Here is a 23,613-nt window from a genome sequence, read left to right on the forward strand (position 1 = left end):
AGTTCACATTTATTTATAAATAAATAAATATTTTTGTGAATAATAATCGCTCTTGTCCTCACCCTTGCCCTTCCCATTTCCAAACAAGTAGGGTTCCACAGAGACAACCATTGCTCAAGATGGACAATAAGGGCAATTCAAATGCCTTGCCGTTACCCTTCTAAAACGGGCGAACTTGCTCTTATTACTTTTATAGCCACGTAGGTAACGAGTTTTACGAATCAATGTTCCTTTAGTTTGAATGACCCTTTGGTGGGACACCTAACTAAAACGCCAGAATTTGTTCAATTCTTGTAGAGGACACTTCAATGGTAAAAGCTCATCCAATCCCATGTATCCATTCAAAGTTCAAGACATATTCCTAGTTTTGCTTAAAAGAAGAGAAGGAGAAGCATTAACAAACATTTAATCAACCAAAACAACCTTTTTATCGTAATTAGTTGCTTGGCAAATGGACTTCAATTAACAAACATACTATGTAATTAAAGTATCAATAATGTTATAAAATGAACGATGTTGACAATCTATAATGTGTTGAAATATTTACTTAATAAAAACAGTATGCAAAGTATGAATCATAATCTCGACATACCATAAGTCTACAAACATAATAACGAACAACAACTATCATTTTTATATTGTTTGTATTTATTATTCACCTATTTCCACTGTTCTAAAAATCCTCGTTAGGCAACTGACCACCGCCTCCTGTTAGTCCCTAGACGTTTGAAAGTTAAGAAAGTGCGCCTAGACCCACTTAGGTGTCCGTCTAACCCGCCTAAACTTGCATAGGCACTCACCTAGGTCGCGACTCTGACTTAGATAGAAAATCGATTACTTTCATTTGGTATTTTAATTTTTCAATAAAATGTAAGAGACTTGTTAAATACTTAGATGAACAGTCATCATATGCTTATTCCCCATGTTTTCAATATATTCTAATACCATATAATTTACATGTCATATTATTTTGTAATTTATGTATCCCAATATAACTATGTCTAATTCGCCTTAGTTTTAGGCTCTAATCTGCCGCTCGACTAGCTGCTTAACTTCTTTTAATACTTTCAACCTAAGTAAATATGTTCGAATCATATTTTCCACGTGTTACCCTCATGGCTTTAGGGGTCCCCACCTTCTTTCTTCTTTACGGAGTCACTCACAGTTCCCGCCCTGTTAGCTTCCAGTACTTAGCAAACTCCGCTGATTTTAAAAAAGCAGATTCTCCTAAAAGCAGAAACACCCAGTAAAAAAGAAAAGCACTTCCGCGCTGCTGATTACAGATTTGTTTATCACAAGTCTCCAATTCCAAAAGCAAAAGCACTTCAAAAAGCTTCTGAAAACAAACAAAACCGAACCCTCCCATCACCAATTCCTTTCTTGCTTCGAGAGCAAAACCCCACTTTGCTTTCCTTTTCCCCTCCCCCCTCCCAAAGTATCTCTCTCTCTAAATACCTAGAAAGATGACATCTTTCCTTAATTCACAACCCACATTGAAATCAGTGAGAGCTGAAACCGAGAGGAGGCTGAGGATTGGCGGTGCTTTTCGGAAATGGCGAGCTCCAGCGGGACGAAGACCGACCACCCGGGGGGGCTTCAACGGTCGTCATCGAGGGGAATGACGAGAATGTCCACTAAGGTTTTGGACATGCTGATCGAGGACGAGGCGTTGGACATTAATGTGCCCCCGGGACTTCCCTCAATTGCTCCGATTTTTCGAGTCGCCAATGAGATTGAGAAGGACAACCCTAGGGTTGCTTATCTCTGTATGTTATTGTTGCCCTCACTTTTAATTTGTCATGTTAGTTTGCAATTCATACTGTTTGGAACCTAGTGAGCAACAAAAGTTTGAATTTTTTCTTGCATGAATTCATTTGTATGCATGGTTTGGAAGAGAATGTTAAATTGTTAAATTCAGTGTTCATTATTTCCTCGATTATCCTTATCGGTCTTTAAGAATGGCGATAATACCAGGTTAGTTTGATTAAGGGAGAATGAAAGGGGAGGTGTGGTTGGTAGATGGAAGAGAAATCAAAGCCCTGTAAGGAAAATCAAGAATGTTAGCCACCGAATACTTCTGATGGGGCATAGGATTATTTGCCTCTGTCACCAGTCGGAAGCCCGGATAAAGAAGAAGTGACTTGGTTGGTGGTATATACAACTTAGTCGAACTAGGAAACTTGCATTTCAATTGGATCTAGCTATATTCTGGTGATAAAGTGGAACTACATTCCATATAGCTTGAACTTATTAGCGTGGAAATATTACATGCCTCTTGTTGGCACTTCTCTGTTTTTCTACTCTTTCTTTGTCCTTCAATGAATGTTTTTCTCACTCATGGTGCTGTTTTTGTTTCAAATTAGCATTAATGATGAGTTTTATTGTCTGCAACGGAGTGTTGTTATACTGTTTCTAGACTATGGTACATTAGCATACATGAAAACAACCAAGAGAGAAAATATGGCAGAAAATCTTAATAAGTCTTTTGTTTCCCATTAATAAGTTTTTTAATCTCTATTTCCAATGCGGATAGAATCTTAATGTTCTTTGTGCCAAGTGTTCCTGCTTAGCTTGGTAAGTGATCTTCATTGTTGTTTATAGTGGCGGAATATATTAGTCTGTTAGGTTGATATTTTTTTGTGCTTTCAGGCCGCTTCCATGGATTTGAGAAGGCACATACGATGGATCCAACATCAAGTGGACGTGGTGTTCGACAGTTTAAGACGCTTCTGTTGCACAGACTTGAAAAGGTAGACCATTAAATTGTTAATGGCGTCTTGTATTTTTTATTTCTTTTTTCCTGAAGATTGGCCTGATCTTAGCACTTCATTTATATTTCTCGTTGGTGTGTGTATAGTTCACCTGTGATTTCATCTGTATGTTAATGTGGCAATATTTATTTTATTTCTTCTTCTCCTCCTCTATCCTTTGTCATCCATGATTAGAAGTTTCAAACTCAAGACCTACTGCACTTAGAGCTCTGATTCCATTGTGGAGTGTAGACAACAATTGGACCCCCAAAACTTTAGGCTGTTAGGAAATAAGACAACAATTCATACCAGGCTCCATTTTAAAATAATCTTTTAAGGCTAATCCTAATTCAATGTCATGACTAATATTTATATTTCTGTTCGTTGCAGGAAGAAACAGAGACAAAACATCAGCTTGCTAGATCTGATGCACAAGAAATTCTGAAGTATTACCACCAATTCTATGAGAAAAATATCAAAGATGGAGAGTACACAAAGAAACCGTAAGGCTTGTCTTTGAATTTTTGATATGCTGGCTTTCTTTGCTAATTGAATTAATCATTGTTTCTTATATATTTGGATGCTAACTCTTGAAGGGAAGAGATGGCTAAGAATTGTCAGATTGCAACAGTACTGTATGATGTGCTCCAGACAGTGGTACATCAATCCCAAATAGATCAACAGGTTTGAATTTTATGATTGGGGGATGCTCAAGTCCTTAACAGACAGTTTGACACAGAAGGTACTGAAAATAATTTTGTCGTTACAGACAAAGAAGATGGCTGAAGATGTCAAGAAGAAAAGGGAGCAGTATGTCAACTATAACATTCTTCCGTTATATACTGTTGGTGTTAAACCAGCAATTATGGAACTTCCCGAGGTTGTACATGCGCAGTATATGTGATTTCCATTCCTCTCTGATTTAGTTTCATGAAATCTTATTTTTCTCTCTTGCTTACTGCTTTATCGTCTTATTTTCACCTGAAAAATATTAGATCAAAGCAGCGCTTCGTGCTGTACAAAATGTGAATGGTCTTCCAATGCCAAGATTTCATGTACAACCCACGAACCCTGAAGACAAGTCAACAACGCCAGCAGAGAGGATTAAACCTGTCAATGATATACTTGATTGGCTTTCCTCTATCTTCGGGTTTCAGGTAACTTCTGCCCTAAATACCCATTTCTTTCATGGTATCTTGGTTCTTATATGTGCCATAGGTCCGAAATTATTTGTGCATGCTAACCAGTGTTTTAAAAAACTAGTTTTAAGACTTGCCTTTTGGGGTGGAGCTGTGAAGAAAACGCCTATGCCCAGCGGGGGTGGGCTAGAGACTAGCCTAAAGGCCTAGGCTATTGCCTGGGCGTTTGAACTTTTTTATTTAAAAAAAAAAAAAAAGCCCAAACCCAAAACGACGTCATTATGGGCAGGGTTTTTATAAAACTCATGCTAATTTTATTCTATTCGGTTTTTATGACTTTATGATGTGAACTTGAGAAATAATAAAAATAGTCAAATTTGATTGCTTGGCAAGCTTTCTCAGTTACTGTGGGATATGTTAGCAGCAGTAAAGTGATTTAGGTTTAGGTTTTGTTGATATAGCCAGATCCTCTTGAGAGTTTTTCTTGTTTTTGTTCTTGGTGGATTTCTTATCCACTTCTGTGTTTTTCTCTGTTCTTTAATAAAATGTTTGTTTCTTCTCAAAAAAAAAAAAAAAAATCTAAGGTACCGTGAGGCTATTGCCTAGGCAAGGCTATCCATGACAGTATTAAACTTTATATGTATATTAAGTAGTATAATAACCTTAGGTACCATGAGGCTATCGCCTGGCGCGTCGAGGCTATCCGTGAAACGCCCTGGCCTCGCCTTCGCCTTTTAAAACATTGATGCTAACCCTAAACCTATCCGATTGTATAGACTCACTGAGGCATGTTTAAGTTTCTTAATGGAAATTTCTTTTTGGTGGTTTGAAGAAAGGAAATGTGGCAAATCAGAGGGAACACTTACTCTTGCTACTTGCCAACATGGACGTAAGACATAGAAATCTTGAAAATTACACTGAGGTACATCTCTTTTCCTTTGAGATGCTTTGTGTTTATTCTTTGCTTTGAGTTATCCATGCTCCCATTTTTCTTGACTGTATTTTAATTTTTACGCGATGATTAAAGATTAACAGAAGCTTATTGCAGTTGAATAGTTCCACTGTACAACGTTTGATGGAGAAAGTTTTTAAAAATTATCGTTCCTGGTTTAACTATTTGCATTGTAAATCCAATCTTAGGTGAGCAATCTAAATACCATCCACGTTATAAGTTGATGCCTTAATTCAAATTTTGAATTCATATAGAGTTGTCACCATTTCAGCACTACTAATTTTCATTTGGTGTCTCTGCCCCTCCTCCTCTCCCCAACTTTTAAGGTTCCCTCGAGGTTCTGACAGACAACAATTGGAACTTATTTACATTGCGCTCTATCTTCTCATATGGGGTGAAGCTTCAAATATTCGATTCATGCCTGAATGCTTATGCTATATTTTCCACCAGGTATGTATGCTTTCTTTTCATATTATTAGCTCATCTGGATGAATGGTCTAGAGTTTCATGTCATAACATTTTTCTTTTTTATTATACCATGTCCCATTTTTTACGAAAATAATTTTGAGAACGGCTAAATCTTGTAGTAGTTTCCATCATTTTCTTCGTTTCTTATTATAGCTAGCCTCCTGATGGCAAACTTGATTTTAAAACCAATTCCTCACCATTTATTAAAACAGTAGAAGAACAAAATGAAAGTCCAAAAGTACATACTGGTGAGTTGTAAAGTAAAACATAAAAATCACAGCAGCAGCGTAAGTGGTTCCAGCTAAATTGCGGGCACATTAAATTTCTAGGAGTGCTACAGTAGTCACTAATTTAAACTTGTTCTTCCATCCAACTTGTTCTTTTCTTTTTTTTTTTTTTTTTTTTTTTTTTTTTTTGAGAATGAGTTCAGAGATTATTCTCATTCTCATATAGTGAGGGATGTGTTAGCAGTCGTAAAATGAACTTGGTTCAGCTTTAGTTACATGTAAATAGCTGAACCAAATATATTATTAGATATTATAAGATAGATTTATGTGTAAGTTCATACTGTGTAAGATATATTATAAAATATATTATTATACGTTAAAATTCTGTGTAATTTACTAATTTGGCATGAAATTTCATTTCCTCATTTGTGTCAATTTAATAACTATTCTTTGAATTTAAGTACTCCAAAAAATAACTTATCTATGAAAGTAGTTACGTTACTCATTCAATTTTTTTCACTCTATTTATTTTTCTGTTTGTTCTGTTGTGAAAGAAATAGTTATTTGGTAATTGATTCTACAGACTTCTTGTCTACGACATAAATATCATATTGTAAAATTGTAGAGAATCATGCTGGTTCTTAATACACGACTTTTTCATAAGTATGCACTTTTATATATCCTGAAACTTACAAGGTCTGACAACAACTTTTCTTCCTTAATTGTTAAGATGGCCAATGAGATGTATGGAATTTTATTTAGCAATGTTCATCCAGCTACTGGAGAAACATACCAAGCAGCAGCACGGGATGAAGAGTCTTTTTTGAGGGATGTTGTAACTCCTATCTACCAAGTCTTGTACATGGTAAAGATTGTATTCTACTGCCTGTATTTCTCCACAAGAAGCATTTTCATTACAATTTTGTAATTCAAAACTTGAATTTTTTTTTTTGCAAAGGAAGCAAAGAGAAACAAAAATGGCACGGCAAGTCATTCAAGATGGAGAAATTATGATGATCTAAATGAATACTTCTGGTCCGCATCTTTGATGGTAAATTTTGCTTTCCGTCCGTTCAGATATAAAATAGCTGAAAGGCCTGTTTGTTCCTTCTAGGTCCGACAGATGTTTTAGGCTAGGGTGGCCAATGGACCTGAAAGCAGATTTTTTTAAGCAAGATGAGGTACTTATCTTTGTTGATGTTTTCTGTTTATAACTTTGAGTGGGGGATGGTCAACTAACAACTTAGACATATTCGGAAACATTTTATTTAATATCTTATTCCAGTGTTTTGTTCAGAAGAAACACTACTTATATTGCTACACACAGTTTACTAAAATTCCTCTTTTCTTATGAGTTGGACTTTTCTGCTTGCTACATGTGCATGGAAACATGTCCTTAATGCACAATGTTCACGTACATAAACATAATTTGTGTCTGCATATGCATAGGATTTTTCCCCTTTTTTTAATAAATTTGTGTTCATCTGCGTACATGTTTGATAGAGGCCAAATCAAGCTGCTGGTGGGAGGAGGAAACCTAAAACAAATTTTGTAGAAGTCCGAACATTTTGGCACCTCTACAGAAGTTTTGATCGAATGTGGATATTCTTGATATTGGCTTTCCAGGTAGTCTTGATTTATAATTGTATGTTTATAGTTTGAGTAGTGATTACAACCTCCCTTAGAGTTCTCAAATATACAATCATGAATTTACACTAAACTCCACGTTGTAAGTGTCTTTCTACATCGGTAAGGATCAACTTTTTGGTTTGCTTTTCGATTTTCAGTATGACCTTACAAATAATGTACTCCCTTTTCTGCCCTCTTCAATCCATATCAATAAGATTGGAAAAACAAGCATACACTTCCTTTGCTTCTGCAGTAACTAATATCAGCTGCGTATGCTGTTATAATACTATGATGATGTCATTTCCATACCCACTTCAATTCAAATCAGGCCAGTGAATTCACGAACTAACTTACATAATATGTCAGTTAGATGAGAGTTTGCTATATTTAATTTTCAAAGCAATTTGGATCTGAAGTCATCTAAGGAAGTGGACTAAAGTCAAAACCCTCCCTTAGTCAAGCTATTTTAAACAACAATATAGGAATACTATAGTCTATACTTAATAGAAAAAAATTTAAAAATTTCCTATCAATGCAAGCTTAAGTGGTGGTGATGGAATTTGAGAGCGATGGAAAAGGTAAGAGTTCATATTCGTTCTGTATCCTGTTTTATTTTGTGGAGGCCTGGGTAGATGGTGGGGAAGTTACACGATTCAGAAATATCTTTGCTGCTAAGAGCATGTGTGGCATTTTTCTTTTTCAAATTCCTGCCTGCTTGGATAAGGATGTGTTGAGGGATTCTTTGTTATCATGAGACTAGACCTTTGGGGGAGCTTTTCCATTTGAATCAAAGTTGTGCTCCTGAACAAAAGTGAGGTTGATACGTTTCCTAGATAATAAATGATGTGTTTTTAAGATGAAAGTTAAGGGAGGTTGGAGAATTTCTTTTCTTTAATTCTATATAATTCTTGTAAAGGAATGTGCCTCACTATATTCTGATTTTCAGGCTATGCTTATTGTTGCATGGAGTCCTTCTGGTTCTCTGACTGCTTTCTTTGATGCGGATGTCTTCAGAAGCATTTTAAGCATCTTCATCACTTATGCTTTCCTCAACTTATTACAAGGTTGGTGTTCTTGGCAATTGTTCCATTTAATATATACCATTATATTCTTTTCTAATGGCATGCCATCAATTCACTGACTCTTCTGCTACACTTCCTTATCTTGTGTATCTATGTTCTTCAGCCACTCTGGATATAATTCTTAGTTGGCATTGTTGGAAGAGCTTGAAATTCACTCAAATACTACGATACCTCTTGAAATTCGCTGTAGCTGGTGCATGGGCTGTGGTTCTGCCTATTGGTTATTCTAGTTCTGTGCAGAATCCTACAGGACTTTTGAAATTCTTCAGCAGTTGGGCTAGGGATTGGCGGAATCAATCATTTTATAATTATGCTGTTGCGCTCTATCTGCTTCCTAATATATTGGCCGCCGTGCTATTTTTTCTTCCACCTTTACGGAGGCACATAGAGCGCTCAAATTGGAGGATTGTCACTCTTTTTATGTGGTGGGCTCAGGCAAGCATGCCTTAAACAAATTTCTTGTTGCCTTGTGGTTGTAGATATTTCTTTTCACTCTGTTCTTTTTGTTTGAGTTATGGCTATTTGAATGATTTTTTTCGATGTGTTTCTGGCTATACTACAGCCAAAACTGTATATCGGAAGAGGGCTTCATGAGGACATCTTTTCACTGCTGAAGTAAGTAATCAGTATCTTCACTTCTATTATTTTTCTTCACTGTTTGAGATTGGGGTTGAATGTGTTTGGATAAAACTCTGAGGGGGTTGGCCATTTTGCTGCTTGTCTTTCCACTCATTAGTCATTACTATGGATATTTGATGCCTTGGTTTTGATTTTAACAGAATTACCTTTCTATTCAGATATACGCTTTTTTGGATCATGCTTCTAATCAGCAAGCTATCGTTCAGCTATTTTGTGGAGGTCGTTTTTCTTCAATATTCTTCTTCTTGATCTAACACCCTTTTTAATTTTCCGTTTCTTATTCAAGTTCACTTACATGCTAGCAAGACATTGGCATAGGCATGACGGGTTTGGGTATTTGAATGATTTAAACACACCCACATAAGTACAATCTGTTGTGTTGTGTGTGCATAAGCTCAGTTAGCTCATGAAATTAAAACTGAAGACCTATGAAATTTGAGATGCATAGCAGTCTGAGTAGGATTGTTGTTGTTGTTGTAGCAGCCTGAGTCCACAAATAAGTCGCTGTGCTAATTCTATAAAGTTCCAATAACATGGAACAGAATTCCTTGACCACCACACACAGGCTCAACTTAAGACTGATAACCCTGGAATCTCAAATCCTATAACACCGTGTATAGAATTATGGCCAGGATTACATGTTTTATTAATCTTTCCCCAAATCAATTATAGCCTATAAGTCATTATTGAAGATTACCGCATAATCTACCATCTAAGAAGTTAGAAGAAAGTAATAGATTCGTTGAGAAAGGTATGGTGAAATGTTAAGTTACCTGACTTCTTTCTCATTGGCCAGTAGAAAAGATAATTCTGGAAAACCAGAAGCAACATATGTAAAGAACATCACATCATTTCTAGTCTTAGCCAGCAAGAGTTCTCAACTCCACTAGCCTGATCTTGTACTTTTGGACCTCGGTTGTTTTATATTAATGTTGCTTGTTATTTTTCTACTACCTTTGTCTCCTAATGTATTCCACCTAGAGATGAACAACAATAATTTTCTTTTTAAACCAGGAAACTTTACCCTGTCAAATTGCGAAACATTAAGTGCTGATTTGTATGAATCGTAACTGTAACTGTATACATGGTAAATAGATGTCAAACTTCATTAACTTCCTGTTGCAAGTTGATGCCCAAATACTGAATTCATGTATACCTGGTCCTAGAACTAGGGAACAACTGCTCACTTTCTTGGGGTGTGATCACTTAATTGTAGGACCATGTTTCAATTACTATAGAGCGTTTTTCCTTTGAGGATCCATTGAATTCATATTTTTTATTACTAATTTGTATTTGAGTATTATGATAACAGATACTGCCACTTGTAGCACCAACAAAAAAAATAATGGAGATGCCTATAAGTAATTATCAATGGCATGAGTTCTTTCCACATGGTAATATTTCAAAATTTGTTATACTGCTTTTACTTAAAACGTTTTTAACTATAGCCCGTGCTTACTAGTAATTTGCATTTGGAACTGCTGTAGTAACTCATAATATTGGCGTTGTCATTGCAATATGGGCTCCAATTGTCCTGGTAAGTGAGCCACTGAAGAATTCTAATTGAGTGAAAACTGTCATATGATAAAGTTTGTATTTCTTGTACATGCTTATGTAAATTAACACTTTTGAATAATAATTGGTATATAGGTTTATTTTATGGATGCACAAATATGGTATGCAATATTTTCTACTATCTTTGGTGGGATTCATGGAGCATTCAGCCATTTGGGTGAGGTCGGTGGCAAATTTAATCTGTCTCTTTACATTTAACGTCTCTACATCTCTCAGGCTCTCAGCTAGTCTTCTTGTTTTTCTTCCCAATGATCCATTTATAACAATTTGTTCTCTCTCAGATACGGACCCTTGGGATGTTGAGGTCCAGATTTGAGTCTGTGCCTTCTGCTTTCAGTAATCGTCTTATGCCGTCAGGCAATGAGGATGCAAAGGAGAAAGGACAATTGGTGGTACTAAATTAATCATTGTTTTAATGTTGCTCTATAGCACATGGAATTTAAGTTGATTTTTCCCCTCATAATTATATTTCATGCCATACACAAATGATTTACACACCAAACACTGATGCAGGTACTTTGTTTGGTACTTCTTGTCAATGAAACAAACGTGAGATGCAACCTTTTATCTTTCAGATTTTTGGCTAAAAAGTAAACACTTTGATGTGGCAGGATGAGGCACTCGAATTGCAGGCTCAGGCACTCGAACGAAAGAACATTGCTAATTTCTCTCAAGTCTGGAATGGGTTCATAAATTCAATGCGGTTGGAAGACCTTATCAGCAATAGGTTAACTTCTTCTTGCTCTCTATTTTACCTTGCAACACAGTTTTGGCGAGTTTCTGATTATATCTGTTCAAAATAAACCAGAGATAAAGATCTGCTGTTTGTTCCATATTCATCAGAAGATGTGACTGTTGTCCAGTGGCCTCCTTTCTTGCTTGCTAGTAAGGTATATATATTTTAGATGCCTTCATATGTTAATTTTATGTACAAATCCAATCTGTAACTCGTATTATTTTTTCACATGTGAAGATTCCGATAGCATTGGACATGGCAAAAGATTTTACAGGGAAGGCAGATGATGATTTATTTAGAAAGATCAAGAGTGATGATTATATGTACTCAGCAGTAATTGAATGCTATGAGACACTCAGGGATATTATAACTGGCCTTCTGGAAGAGGAAGAGGATAAGATGTAAGTTAGAAGCATACCAGTTTGAATGTCATGGATAACCAGAATCTGCTTGCACAATTTTATCCTCCGTATTATAAAAATATGTTTCATCTTATATAACAGGATTGTAAACCACATATGCAAGGAAGTAGACAGTAGTATACAGCAGCGGAAATTTTTGACTACTTTCCGCATGAGTGGGCTGCCATTTCTTAGCGAGAGGTTGGAGAAATTTCTAAAGCTCTTGGTAACATACTTCCTTCGATGCCTTCCTAATTTTTTTTTAGTAATGAACTGATAGTCTAGACAATGTGAACATTATACTTTTCCTTTCTGATTACTTAAGTTGGTCTGTTGGCAGCAAGCCGAAGGAGAGAATGTCGATAATTCCATGCGTCAGATAATCAATGTTCTTCAAGATATCATGGAGATTATCACGCAGGATGTTATGATCAACGGCCATGCGTGAGTACTAAGAAATAAGTGCATACTGGTGGCAGAACAAAAGCTGTCATAACCAAAAAATGGGCCCTTCCGTCTCCTGTGCGTTAATGGTTTTCTTCTTCTCTCTGTAGAATACTGGAGCAAGCACATTTCACTGATGGTGCAAACGTCAAGAAGGAGCAAAGGTTTCAAAAGCTTAAGATTGACCTTAGACATAATACATCTCGGAGGGAGAAGGCTTGGATAGAAAAGGTAACTTTGGGAGACATTCTTTTGTTATTGGCATTAACTGAATTGCTAAGATCTTTTGGTCTCACCATCTTCTACATTAAATTAGGTAGTGAGACTTCATTTGCTTTTGACCGTCAAAGAGTCTGCCATCAATGTGCCTCAAAACTTGGAAGCTCGCAGGCGCATCACCTTTTTTGCGAACTCCTTATTCATGAACATGCCACGTGCTCCCAAAGTTCGCAACATGCTCTCATTTAGGTCAGTCATTATAAACACGTAGTTTGTCAATGGTGAAATTAGGCTGCTAAATGGAATAAGGAAATAACAAAAAAGCCTCCTTATTGACATGTTTCTGATACTTTGTTAAAGTTGAAGGATCGATATGATTTTTCTTCCAACATTTGTCTGATAATTGCTAAAATAAGTTCAATTTTCTTCCTGATTTATGGTTCAGTGTTCTGACTCCTTATTACAAAGAAGATGTCCTCTACTCTGATGAGGAACTTACGAAAGAAAATGAGGATGGAATCTCAATTTTGTTCTACCTGAAGAAAATATATCCTGGTGCGTGTCAGTCTCATTTCTGCATTACCTTTTCATTTTTGGAATTGACTTGAACTTACCCTTGCCAACCAATTATGATTGCCAACTAGATGAATGGACAAATTTTGGGGAACGGACAAATGATCCTAAAAACAAGTTTTCTGAGAACAACAAGTTAGAGTTAACTCGTCAATGGGCATCTTACAGAGCACAGACACTTTCTAGAACAGGTCTGGATTAATGAGTGAATTGGTCTCTTGTACAATTATCATTTAATATATGAACTTATACATTTTATCTGTATTTTTCTGCTAGTGAGAGGGATGATGTACTATAGGGAGGCTCTAGACCTTCAGTGTTTCCTGGAAACAGCAGGAGATGGTGGTTAGTGGTCTCGGTTACAGATAATGTGTTTCAAGATCAACATTACCTGATTTTGGTTCCAAAATTTTGTAAAAGCTAGTAAAGTGGAAGATGGTTGTTTTGCAGCTGTTTTTGAAGACTACCAAACCTCAGCCTTAAGTGAAAATGACGAGCAGGCTCACCCGGCTTCTGATGATCGTGCACAAGCTCTGGCAGATTTGAAGTTTACTTATGTAGTTTCTTGTCAGGTCTATGGTGCTCAGAAAATCTCCAATGAATCTCGGGAAAAAAGTTGTTACAATAATATCCTGAAGCTGATGCTAACGTGAGTCAATATTTCCATAGGATGATCAATGTGTAGATAACTTTGCTATTTAATTTGTTGATGGCATCGTTAAATCTGTAACTGTTTTTGTAGGTATCCATCTCTACGTATTGCTTACATAGATACAACGGAGGAGCAAGTGAAAGGAAAACCCAAAAAAACTTACTATTCTGTTCTAGTCAAGGGTGGTGACAAATGGGATGAGGTATGGGGAAGACTGCTAGTTCTATACACACTGAACAATGCATAGCATGTGCCTTAAACAGAAAAAAACTTACTAGGCTGTTGTTTGCTTGGTTTTGTGGTCCTTGTTGTTGTAGTGGTGTTTGGGCTTGTCTGCTAGACCACCCTCTCTGTTTTGCCTCTTTTTTCCTAGTAAAATTGTCTCTTTATCAAAAAAGTACATTATGTGCATAAACCGGAAGGAATAAACCGCAAATTAGTAACTTTTTCAAATTTAGCTTTTCAGCTTTATTTCAAAGTGAATCGTTCGCCTTTGTTGAGTAATTATTTCTGGAATAGAAAATATTTATTGAATTATCTTCTTTTTTGTAATATATGAATATGTGCATGAATACTTTAGTTTTTTTTTTTAATATTATGCACTGCAAATAATTACTAATTCAAATTTGTGGTTTTTATTTTGGAGTTGAGGACAAGACCTAGAATAATAGCGTAAGAGAGGTTGTGGATTTTTCTTAATAAATAAAATAGAAGAATGTAATGGAGGTAAGAGTATAGGACTTAAAAAGGAAAAGAAAGAAACTCACTCTCATACAACATAGATGTATAATGTACATCAAGCAGTATTACTTTTGATTGATGCCGGTTTCGTTGTAGAGAAGCTTCATCTATAATCAAAGTGTCGAGGAGTCCACCACACATATAATGGAGTAATTAGGAGCTGGCCCTTCCTGCCTGTATTGAGATTGGTGCACTCATATGAGCCTTATCGAATGTAGCCAACAGTTGATAACTAATACTTCCTTTGCTTGCATTGCCAGGAAATATACCGCATCAAGCTCCCAGGTCCTCCTACAGATATTGGCGAAGGAAAACCTGAAAATCAAAATCATGCCATTATCTTTACTCGCGGGGAAGCCCTGCAGACAATAGACATGAATCAGGTAGCTCTCCATGTGTCTTTATGTAAAAATTATTTACAAGGTGGGCCACTTACTGAAAGAGGAAAAAGGTTGTTATATTGTGCTTTATTCATTCTTTTTTCCAGGATAATTACTTTGAAGAAGCTTTCAAGATGAGAAATGTGTTGGAGGAATTCTTAAAGAATCGTCGTGGGCATCGAAAACCCACAATATTGGGTCTAAGGGAGCATATTTTCACTGGAAGGTCAGCCTTTTGATATATGTTCATGATTTATGGACCATTATGGGCTGACTAGTTGAAATAGTAGTGTTATGCGCTCATTTTTCATTTTCCTTCTTTATGTACAGTGTTTCATCACTTGCTTGGTTCATGTCGAATCAAGAGACCAGTTTTGTAACAATTGGCCAAAGAATTTTGGCAAATCCACTGAGGTAAGCCGTAAATTTTACATTTGACTGAGCTGCATTCTAATCTTGTCTTGAACTTTATTCCTGGGTTTGGGCGTGGTGAGAGGATTAATATCTATCAACTCTAGCCACCAGAACTGTAATCCAATCCTCAATTGTTTGTTATTTATATACTATTACCATTCCAGTACCTATCTAATGTCATTCCAACTTGACAGGGTACGGTTCCATTATGGTCATCCTGATATATTTGACAGAATCTTCCACATAACAAGGGGTGGCATAAGCAAAGCTTCAAAAGTAATAAACTTAAGTGAGGATATATTTGCAGGTAATATTCCATTCTTAACAAGATCATCCACTAAGTATTGTATCTGTTGACTAATTGTCTTGATGTCTTCAGGGTACAATTCAACTATGCGTGGGGGATTTATAACGCATCACGAGTATATCCAAGTAGGCAAGGGGCGTGATGTGGGAATGAACCAAATATCACTTTTTGAGGCTAAGGTTTCAAATGGAAATGGAGAACAGACACTTAGCCGTGATGTTTACCGGCTTGGGCGTCGGTTTGATTTCTACAGAATGCTTTCCTTTTACTTCACAACAGTTGGATTCTATTTTAGTAGTATGGTATGCTAGCGAAAACTAATCTCCTTTGTCTATTGATTTACTTTGTTCCATTAGTATTTTATGCTGAGTAGATTGCTTAGACAACACGTCGGATGTCAATGGAGTCTTTGCAATTCACTGAACCATCCTTTTTCTATAGGACTAGGTTGGCTGTGTTTGATTCATGTTTTAAGAGAAGATTTCCCAGATGATTAGATGCTACCAATACAATGTCCTTGACAGGTGCAGTAGTTACAGATGATAAAGCAGCCAGCCGTATTCACAATAAATTTATTGAACCTGAGAATTGTATCAATAGGAAGGGGATAATTAAAGTTATGAGGATGCGTTTTGGTTGTCTTTGGCTTTGTGTATATGTGCGTAAAGGGGTGTAGTATTTTACAATTGAAGTATGTATTGCAGCTTGACACGGAGGTTATATTGTTTCAGGTAACTGTGCTGACTGTATATGTGTTTTTATATGGACGTATGTACATGGTTATGAGTGGATTAGAGAATGAGATCCTGGAGAATCCAGCCATACATGAGAACAAAGCCTTTGAAGAGGCTTTGGCTACCCAGTCTGTCTTTCAACTGGGCTTGTTGCTTGTGCTTCCAATGATCATGGAAATTGGCCTAGAGAAAGGGTTCCGCAGTGCCTTGGGTGATCTCATCATCATGCAGCTCCAGTTGGCCTCTGTTTTCTTCACATTCCAACTAGGAACAAAAGCCCATTACTATGGAAGGACAATCTTACACGGAGGATCTAAATACCGAGCAACTGGTCGTGGTTTTGTTGTTTTCCATGCAAAGTTTTCCGAGAACTACAGACTTTACTCGCACAGTCACTTTGTGAAGGGGTTGGAATTGCTTATTCTGCTGATTGTGTATGGAGTCTACGGGCAATCGTATAGGAGTTCAAATCTATATTTTTTCATCACTTTGTCCATGTGGTTTCTGGTTGCTTCCTGGTTGTTTGCTCCTTTCATATTCAATCCGTCCAGCTTTGACTGGCAGAAAACTGTAGATGATTGGACAGATTGGAAGAGGTGGATGGGAAATCGTGGTGGTATTGGGATAGCACCTGACAAAAGTTGGGAATCATGGTGGAATGAAGAACAGGAACACCTCAAACACACAGTTATCCGGGGAAGAATTATTGAGATAATACTTGCGTTGCGGTTCCTTATTTACCAATATGGAATTGTTTACCACCTTGATATAGCCCATCACAGCAAGAGTTTACTGGTAATGTTCCGTTATATTTGCCTAGTTGTTCTCCAGTTTGGCCTATAAATAGTTGTTTAGGCTTAAGTCCTATTTTTGACAACTTTTTCAATTTCTTTGCAGGTTTATGGACTTTCTTGGATAGTTATGGTAACTGTTCTTCTCGTTTTAAAGGTATGCAAATATAAATCACGAATAACGAATAAGCATGTTTGCGCTAAATGTTTTGACTTGGTTTTGTCATGAACATGCTATTTTATTCTCGGAGGATAATATGTAGATATCTCTTAATCTGATCTGATGTTGCTTATTTTGCGTGTTTCCATCAGATGGTTTCCATGGGTAGACGAAGATTTGGCACCGACTTTCAGCTCATGTTCAGGATTCTGAAAGCGCTTTTGTTTCTTGGTTTCATGTCAGTCATGACTGTCCTATTTGTTGTTTGTGGCCTTACTATTTCAGATCTGTTTGCTGCTATCCTTGCCTTCCTACCCACAGGCTGGGCCCTTCTTGTGGTATGTGAAATGTTCTCTGTAGTTTAAGCGTCCGAAAGTTTGTTTATTTCGACATACCCGTCTCAAAATTATGCTTAGAAAAAATGTCCTAAACTTTTCGTAATTGATTGCATCCACTAAACCAATGGTTTGTTTCGTTGCTTCAAGATCGGGCAAGCATGCAGGCCAATGTTCAAAGGGCTAGGATTCTGGGAATCAATCATGGAGCTTGGAAGAGCATACGATTACGTAATGGGGCTAGTAATCTTCATGCCGATAGCGATTTTGTCATGGTTCCCGTTTGTATCAGAGTTCCAAACACGTTTGCTCTTCAACCAAGCATTCAGCAGAGGCCTGCAGATTTCCATGATTCTTGCAGGGAGGAAAGACAACACGGAGGAGTCTCGGAAAGAGAGACCAGACAAGCCTTCAGCATCTCAAGTTCATACCCGCATTTAGAATATCATTAGCTGCTACCTTATGATGTTAATTGAAAATTTTGAATGTTCACTGGAATTGGTAGATGCTTCTGAGGAGGATATACGGCCTTGTTTTGTGTCTAGGATTGGATTGTAAACTTTCTAAATAGTGCTGCCTTATTCATTCAAATTCAATCGTGTATGCCAAACGAAGTTTTAAGTTCTTGAATTTGAATTCCTTTGCCTATAACTTAGATCTCCTACCAGTCTGATTATAATTTAGGGTTTTTATCACAAATGATTTTTGAAATTGACCCTCACCATCAAGATGGCTCTTGAAATTGAAAATTAATCAATATGGTCTTTCCGTCACAATGCTGTTAAGTACTGATGTGACACATAAATAGGCTCCACAAGATTTACGGGTTTTTATCACAAATGATCCCTAAAATTGATCTACAACATCAAGATGGTCCTTGAAATTGAAAATTGATCAATTTAGTTCTTGTAAATAGGTGTTGCCTTCCGCCCCAATTCTATAAAAAAAATTATTATGTGTTGATGTGGGTTTAATAACTTAATAATTAATTAAAAAATTTGTCTAAATATTTTTTTACAAAATGATTTTTTTTTTTAGGAAAACTAATGAAAATGACTTGAAAACTTTGAGTTTTATTCAAAAGGATAAAATGGTGTTGAGTGAATAGTACCATAAGTGATTTTTTAGAGTAAAAATGTCATTTTCGTTAAAAGTGAACAGTACTTGGAGTGTTTCGTTAAAATTCCCATTTTTTTTTCTTGTAGTAGGGCCTACTCCGAAGAGAGATCTCTTCCATAAATTCTCAAAGGCACAAGGCTTAACAAAGGCCTAAGAGGGGGTTTGGAAATAATTTTCAACAAACAATAGACGCGCCTCAATTAGAATCTTATTATCTCAAGGCAAACCTTGCTGTTCTCCGTGTCACTAGACCACCAGGGAAGCGCCCAACAAGCTCTCTTAGATTAAAGTTGTGGGAATGTTGGTCGCCTAAATGTTAACAATGATGTCACAGAAGTCATCGCTAATCCAAGCCATCACAAAAGGTGATCTCGATCCAAGTCCAATTCGGTGAAAGGTGTTAAAGTGTGTAAAAATGGGTGTATTGAGAATTTGTTTTCTAGAGAATAGACAACGAAGGCTACCATAGATGGAGGTAGAGGAATGTGGATTGGGATCGAAGGTGATTGCGAGACTACGTTTTTGAGTTGACAACCTTTTTATTAATTATTAAATTATTAAACCTATTTGTAATTTTTTTTAAAATTTAATTAGACTTGTGTGACATATTTATGTGTCATCTGCACACAACATAATTTTTGATAGAATTGTGACGGAATGATTACATTGATTTGAGAAACTTACTTGGGGATTACACTGGTTGATTTTCAATTTTAGGGACTATTTTTGATGTCGCGGGTCAATTTCAATGACCATTTGTGATTAAAAAATGGACTTATGAGACCCATTTATATGCCACATCAACACTTAACAAAACAGTGATGAAATGACCATATTGATTTGCGACACTTATTTTCAGAGACTACATTGATCGATTTTCAATTTCAGAGATTATCTTGATGTGAGAGTCAATTTCAAAAACTATTTATGATAAAAAAACCCTAGTAATTTATAAAGCACCCACCTTTTTTAACCACATTTGTTCTCTCCAAATTTCTCATTCAATTTGAACTTATATACAAAAACGAATGAAATACTTTAAATTAGATGCTAGTGTTCTGAATTTGTTCCATAACGTGAACAATAATTCCACAAATGTGAATTGGTAAGCCCAGTCGTATGAGCTGGTGATGCATGGAAAGTCCAATTTACATGCATCGTGAACTTTGCGTACATCAATAGCTCGTAATCATTTACCCGCAGATGGGTAATGGAACTTAATATTCTTTTGTTACTCAGTACTACGGCATGGTGGTATTCCTCTTCACTTGAAAGTGAAAGGTCTTAAGTTCGAATATCGTGAATAACGAATTCGATATCAAATTAGACTGCTCATTATGTGGCTTAACCGAATTTCCCCTCCCATTAATGCAAAAATATCGATGTACTAAAAAAAACTCTTCTACAAATTGTATTAAGACAAACTAGATGTGTTGGCTGTTCCCTGGGTCGAAATTGTGCGTGTTCAAGTTTACCTATTTATTTTCATATAATCGTGTTAACTCACTAGTTTATTAATATATTAATACAATAACTCATAAAATTAAATACAATCATTTTATTATTAGGCCAAATCGGATAAATGATCCATGTGGTTATAAGATATTCGGAAGATAGTCCCTGTGTCACAACCCATCCCAAAATATTTAGTTTCGACGGTGTGAAATGATGGTTTTATCCTTGAACCTATGGTGTGTGATATGTTGATTGAGGTTTATTCTAAAATTTTCCTAAGTCTTTGAATACTTAGGACTTAGTTTTGTTGGTTGTGACCAACTAGGACCACACACAACAACACCCATACTTTTTCTCTCTCTCCCCTTTGACTCTCTCTCTCTCTCTTCCCTCTCGAATTTCCTTCCATTTCCGTACAAACCGTACGGTCAACCTCAAAACCCTTCAACCAGTCGCGGATCGATGTTAAAAAGGTAATGTTCTTGTTCCTTACAAGCTCCTGAGTCCATTCGTACCATTTTTAGGATTTGAAAGCTTGTAAAACCCAAGAAACCATTACCCTCCGATTTGAGCATTGTTCATGCAGTCGTAAATGCATGATTTTTAAAGGATTTCAAGCTTGTAGGAAGCTTTAGAATGTCTTCACGAAGCTCGGAGAAGAAAAACCAAGTAATTTGGACGTCGGAAAGTCGAGTTTGACGAGTTGTAAGTTTTGGCCGGATTATCGAGTCTTCTCCATCAAGATTCTGTGGATTTCAAGCCCTGAAATTGGTAAGACTTTGTTCATCTAGTTACAAGCTTCATTTTAGGACAAATTTGAGGTAATTTGGTCGAGTAATGACTGAGATATCAAGGTTTTTCAAATTCTCAGTTTTCCAGTGATGGAGACGGTCACTGGAGTCGAAGGAAGAAGACGAGCGAATATTTTGTCAACTTTGACGGAATATTCTAACGGCGTCGGTTAGTTTTAACGGTAGATGCTATTATTTAACGGAATATTCCTTAACGCCATTAGGGTTACTGTCAGTGTGCCTGGCACGTGCCCGCGCATGGGTGGCGCGTCCGGCCGTGCCTTGGCCGGCGCGTCGGTGGTCGGAAAATTTTTCTAAAAATATAGGGATGTTCGTGAGGTTGTGTAGATCACGTTGGTATATTTAAACACCCCATTTGAGCAATGTATGAGAAGTTATTAGCTAGTATTGGTTATGTGCTTTAAATTAACGTTTTTATTGTTGTTTCGCATATAGGGGAGACTTATCTCGAGGACGAGCGCAGTCAAGGGCGACTCGGGGGCTACGACCCTTCGACATACCAGTGAGTGGGCTTTTGATTTTCAGTATATATTTATATACTTGATATTTCCCAGAAAATGTGTTTAAACAAAAGTATGCTTTGATGCCATGCATATAAATTTATATTCAGCATATGAATTAGTATATGATGTATAATATGAATTGGTGCTGGGGACGCTCAAGTAAGTACCAGGTGAGTTATGTTTTATTATATGAGATATTTATAATATGAGATGTGATTGAAAGCTCATAAACCTGCACCTCGGGTGATTGTGATTTAGCCAGAGATATGGTACATGCCTGTTTATAATGTCACCTCCCGCACCCTATGCTCACATTGGATCCAATTTAGGTGCACAGTCTTGTCGTACAGACCATCATAGGTGGTTCTGACTCGTAGGTGACTAGCGATTTATTGAATAGCTATCATGAGTGCGTAGCATTGAGCATAACTATATTACACCCAGACTTGTCGTACAGACCCTTACAGTGGTTCCAACTCATGTACAGTGTAGTGCCATATAGGTCATTTGTAGTGACTCCGGCTAGATTGATTAATGAGCTATGAATTCAACCGTACAGACTTCTGCAGGGGTTCCGGCTAATATGTTATTTTCCATGAATTTATTTTCACCTGAGTTACTTATTCTGTTTTATATTTTTGGCATGGCATACTTATGATTATGAATATATGAAGCATGATTTGATATATATATCTATATATATTTATATTCCATTTCTGGAAAAATTATATATGTTTTACGGCGAGGGGTTAGAGCATTTGGTAAATGAAATGATTTTGAAAAGCTTTGTTTTTGCCCACTCACACTTTCTGTTTTGCACCCCTCCAGGTTTTAGGTAGACTTGTTGTTGGTGGCATTTGTGGATCTTGACGGTTCTGACAAAGTATAATATTCGTAGGACTTCTTCTGGTACTGTATAACTAGTACTTGTCCTACTGGACTGCACCTAGACTTCTATGCTCTAATTAGGTGTATTCACACTTGTATCTCATTCCTAGCACTTTCTGCTTATTAGTGCACATTAATTAGCTTTCGGTTCTTATTTATTCGTATATTTCATATCCTTATTGCTTCCGCACTGTACACATGGCTATATCACCCTCATGTGACGACCAGCACGCCTTGATTTTAGGTCGGGATGTGTCACCCTTTGCTAAAAAAACTCGGATTTTAACCCTCTGTGGTGTACTCCGTTAGCAAATCTATGTTTCCTGTTAAAGTTGCATTCTTGTCTGTGTATTCCTGATTATTTTTTTTGTTTGATCCAAAAGACATTCTTAAGAATGTTGCACGTCAAACTACTCGTCGTTATATCATTGGACTTTGTACTAAATTCTCTCCTCAATCATTCAAAGTTATCATCGTCTCCAAGATATATTTCCTTTTCATATTCTTATGCTATCCATCAAACTTATATCATTGGTGTATGTATGGAAGATGCATTATACAATCCCATCGAACTTCATCTCCTACAAGTAACTAACTCAATTCGAACCAATAAAAACATATGCGCACTCAAAATTTGTTCCTTCTACTCTTCTAGGCTCGAGCTGTATAGCACAAAATCAGGCAAGGCCAAACTAGTGGCTTCATGCTTTTCTAGCACACCTTTGTTGTACTTCAGAGGAGTTTGTTATCCACACACCTCTTTTTACTTCATACACACCCTCTTAATTTGCGGCTATAGATCGACTGAATTAAAGAATATCAAATGACAGAAATTAATGAGGGATGTGTGGATAGCACACCCCCTTCTGATCTTACCAAAATGACGTAACAATTTAGTTAAAAATGACGTGTGTTCAAGATTAATGAAGTTTTTATAACTTAACCATATTATCTTTGTCACTTAATATTGTCACGGAATAGAAATAATCCTATTTTTCTTGAAATTTTTATGTATTATATATAATCAATAATAGAGAGATGATTTAAATAGAATTAATTCCACCAGAAAACGAAAACATAAAATAGATCATAGTGACTACTCACTAAGATTAAGGTCGAAAGTTGATATGCATGCTTTTTTAATGGGAAACAAGTGGAAAGCAAGCTAGTGCATGCTCGCAATAAAGAAAGAAATTATGAATGTATATGCTTGTATATAATTGGTTTATTGTTTTGGTGTCTTGAGTAATTCCAAAACAAACAAACAAACAAAAATCATTTGAATCCACTTAATAGTTATAGTGTGGTCCTTGCGTATATATGTTTCCTTTTATTTAAGTCATACAATATCTGATTACGAGCTGAACAGTATCTCATGCTTGATCTTAAGGTTTGCTTTTTCTATGAATTGAGTGTGGCTCGACCTTGGTTGTCGTTTTCTTTCTTCTTCAAGTTCTTTAGTGAAATGACGTCTTTGGATTTGTTCGT

At 36.5% G+C, this 23,613-nt stretch overlaps 1 protein-coding gene across 1 annotated transcript; it reads left to right on the forward strand.

Annotated features, from left to right (window-relative positions):
- The first annotated feature begins 1,322 nt into the window (after positions 1-1,322).
- LOC103405166 (callose synthase 7) lies at positions 1,323-17,999 on the forward strand. Its single transcript, XM_070816547.1, has 42 exons — positions 1,323-1,766; positions 2,650-2,750; positions 3,141-3,253; positions 3,347-3,434; positions 3,520-3,630; positions 3,746-3,907; positions 4,722-4,811; positions 4,938-5,029; positions 5,168-5,291; positions 6,267-6,401; positions 6,495-6,571; positions 6,651-6,717; positions 7,040-7,162; positions 8,112-8,229; positions 8,351-8,682; positions 8,810-8,862; positions 9,045-9,105; positions 10,199-10,280; positions 10,374-10,423; positions 10,537-10,623; positions 10,743-10,853; positions 11,073-11,188; positions 11,270-11,351; positions 11,435-11,598; positions 11,701-11,824; positions 11,939-12,042; positions 12,153-12,273; positions 12,359-12,510; positions 12,707-12,816; positions 12,906-13,025; positions 13,111-13,179; positions 13,285-13,483; positions 13,577-13,688; positions 14,488-14,610; positions 14,715-14,833; positions 14,938-15,021; positions 15,216-15,328; positions 15,401-15,630; positions 16,060-16,857; positions 16,960-17,010; positions 17,166-17,351; positions 17,499-17,999. The coding sequence occupies exons 1-42, from the start codon at positions 1,553-1,555 to the stop codon at positions 17,787-17,789; spliced, it is 5,859 nt and encodes a 1,952-aa protein (XP_070672648.1). The 5' UTR covers positions 1,323-1,552; the 3' UTR covers positions 17,790-17,999.
- Positions 18,000-23,613: the final 5,614 nt, after the last annotated feature.

The sequence above is a fragment of the Malus domestica genome, chromosome 17 (assembly GCF_042453785.1).
Source record: "Malus domestica chromosome 17, GDT2T_hap1".
Classification (NCBI taxonomy): domain Eukaryota; kingdom Viridiplantae; phylum Streptophyta; class Magnoliopsida; order Rosales; family Rosaceae; genus Malus; species Malus domestica.

What these genes read in the sequence shown, in the direction of transcription:
- LOC103405166 (XM_070816547.1), top strand. Translation starts at nt 1,553, where the DNA reads ATGGCGAGCTCCAGCGGGACGAAGACCGACCACCCGGGGGGGCTTCAA. An exon ending in ACAGACACTTTCTAGAACAG is followed by an intron (nt 13,026 to 13,110) that starts GTCTGGATTAAT and finishes TTTTTCTGCTAG; the next exon opens with TGAGAGGGATGATGTACTAT. An exon ending in AGACAATAGACATGAATCAG is followed by an intron (nt 14,611 to 14,714) that starts GTAGCTCTCCAT and finishes TCTTTTTTCCAG; the next exon opens with GATAATTACTTTGAAGAAGC.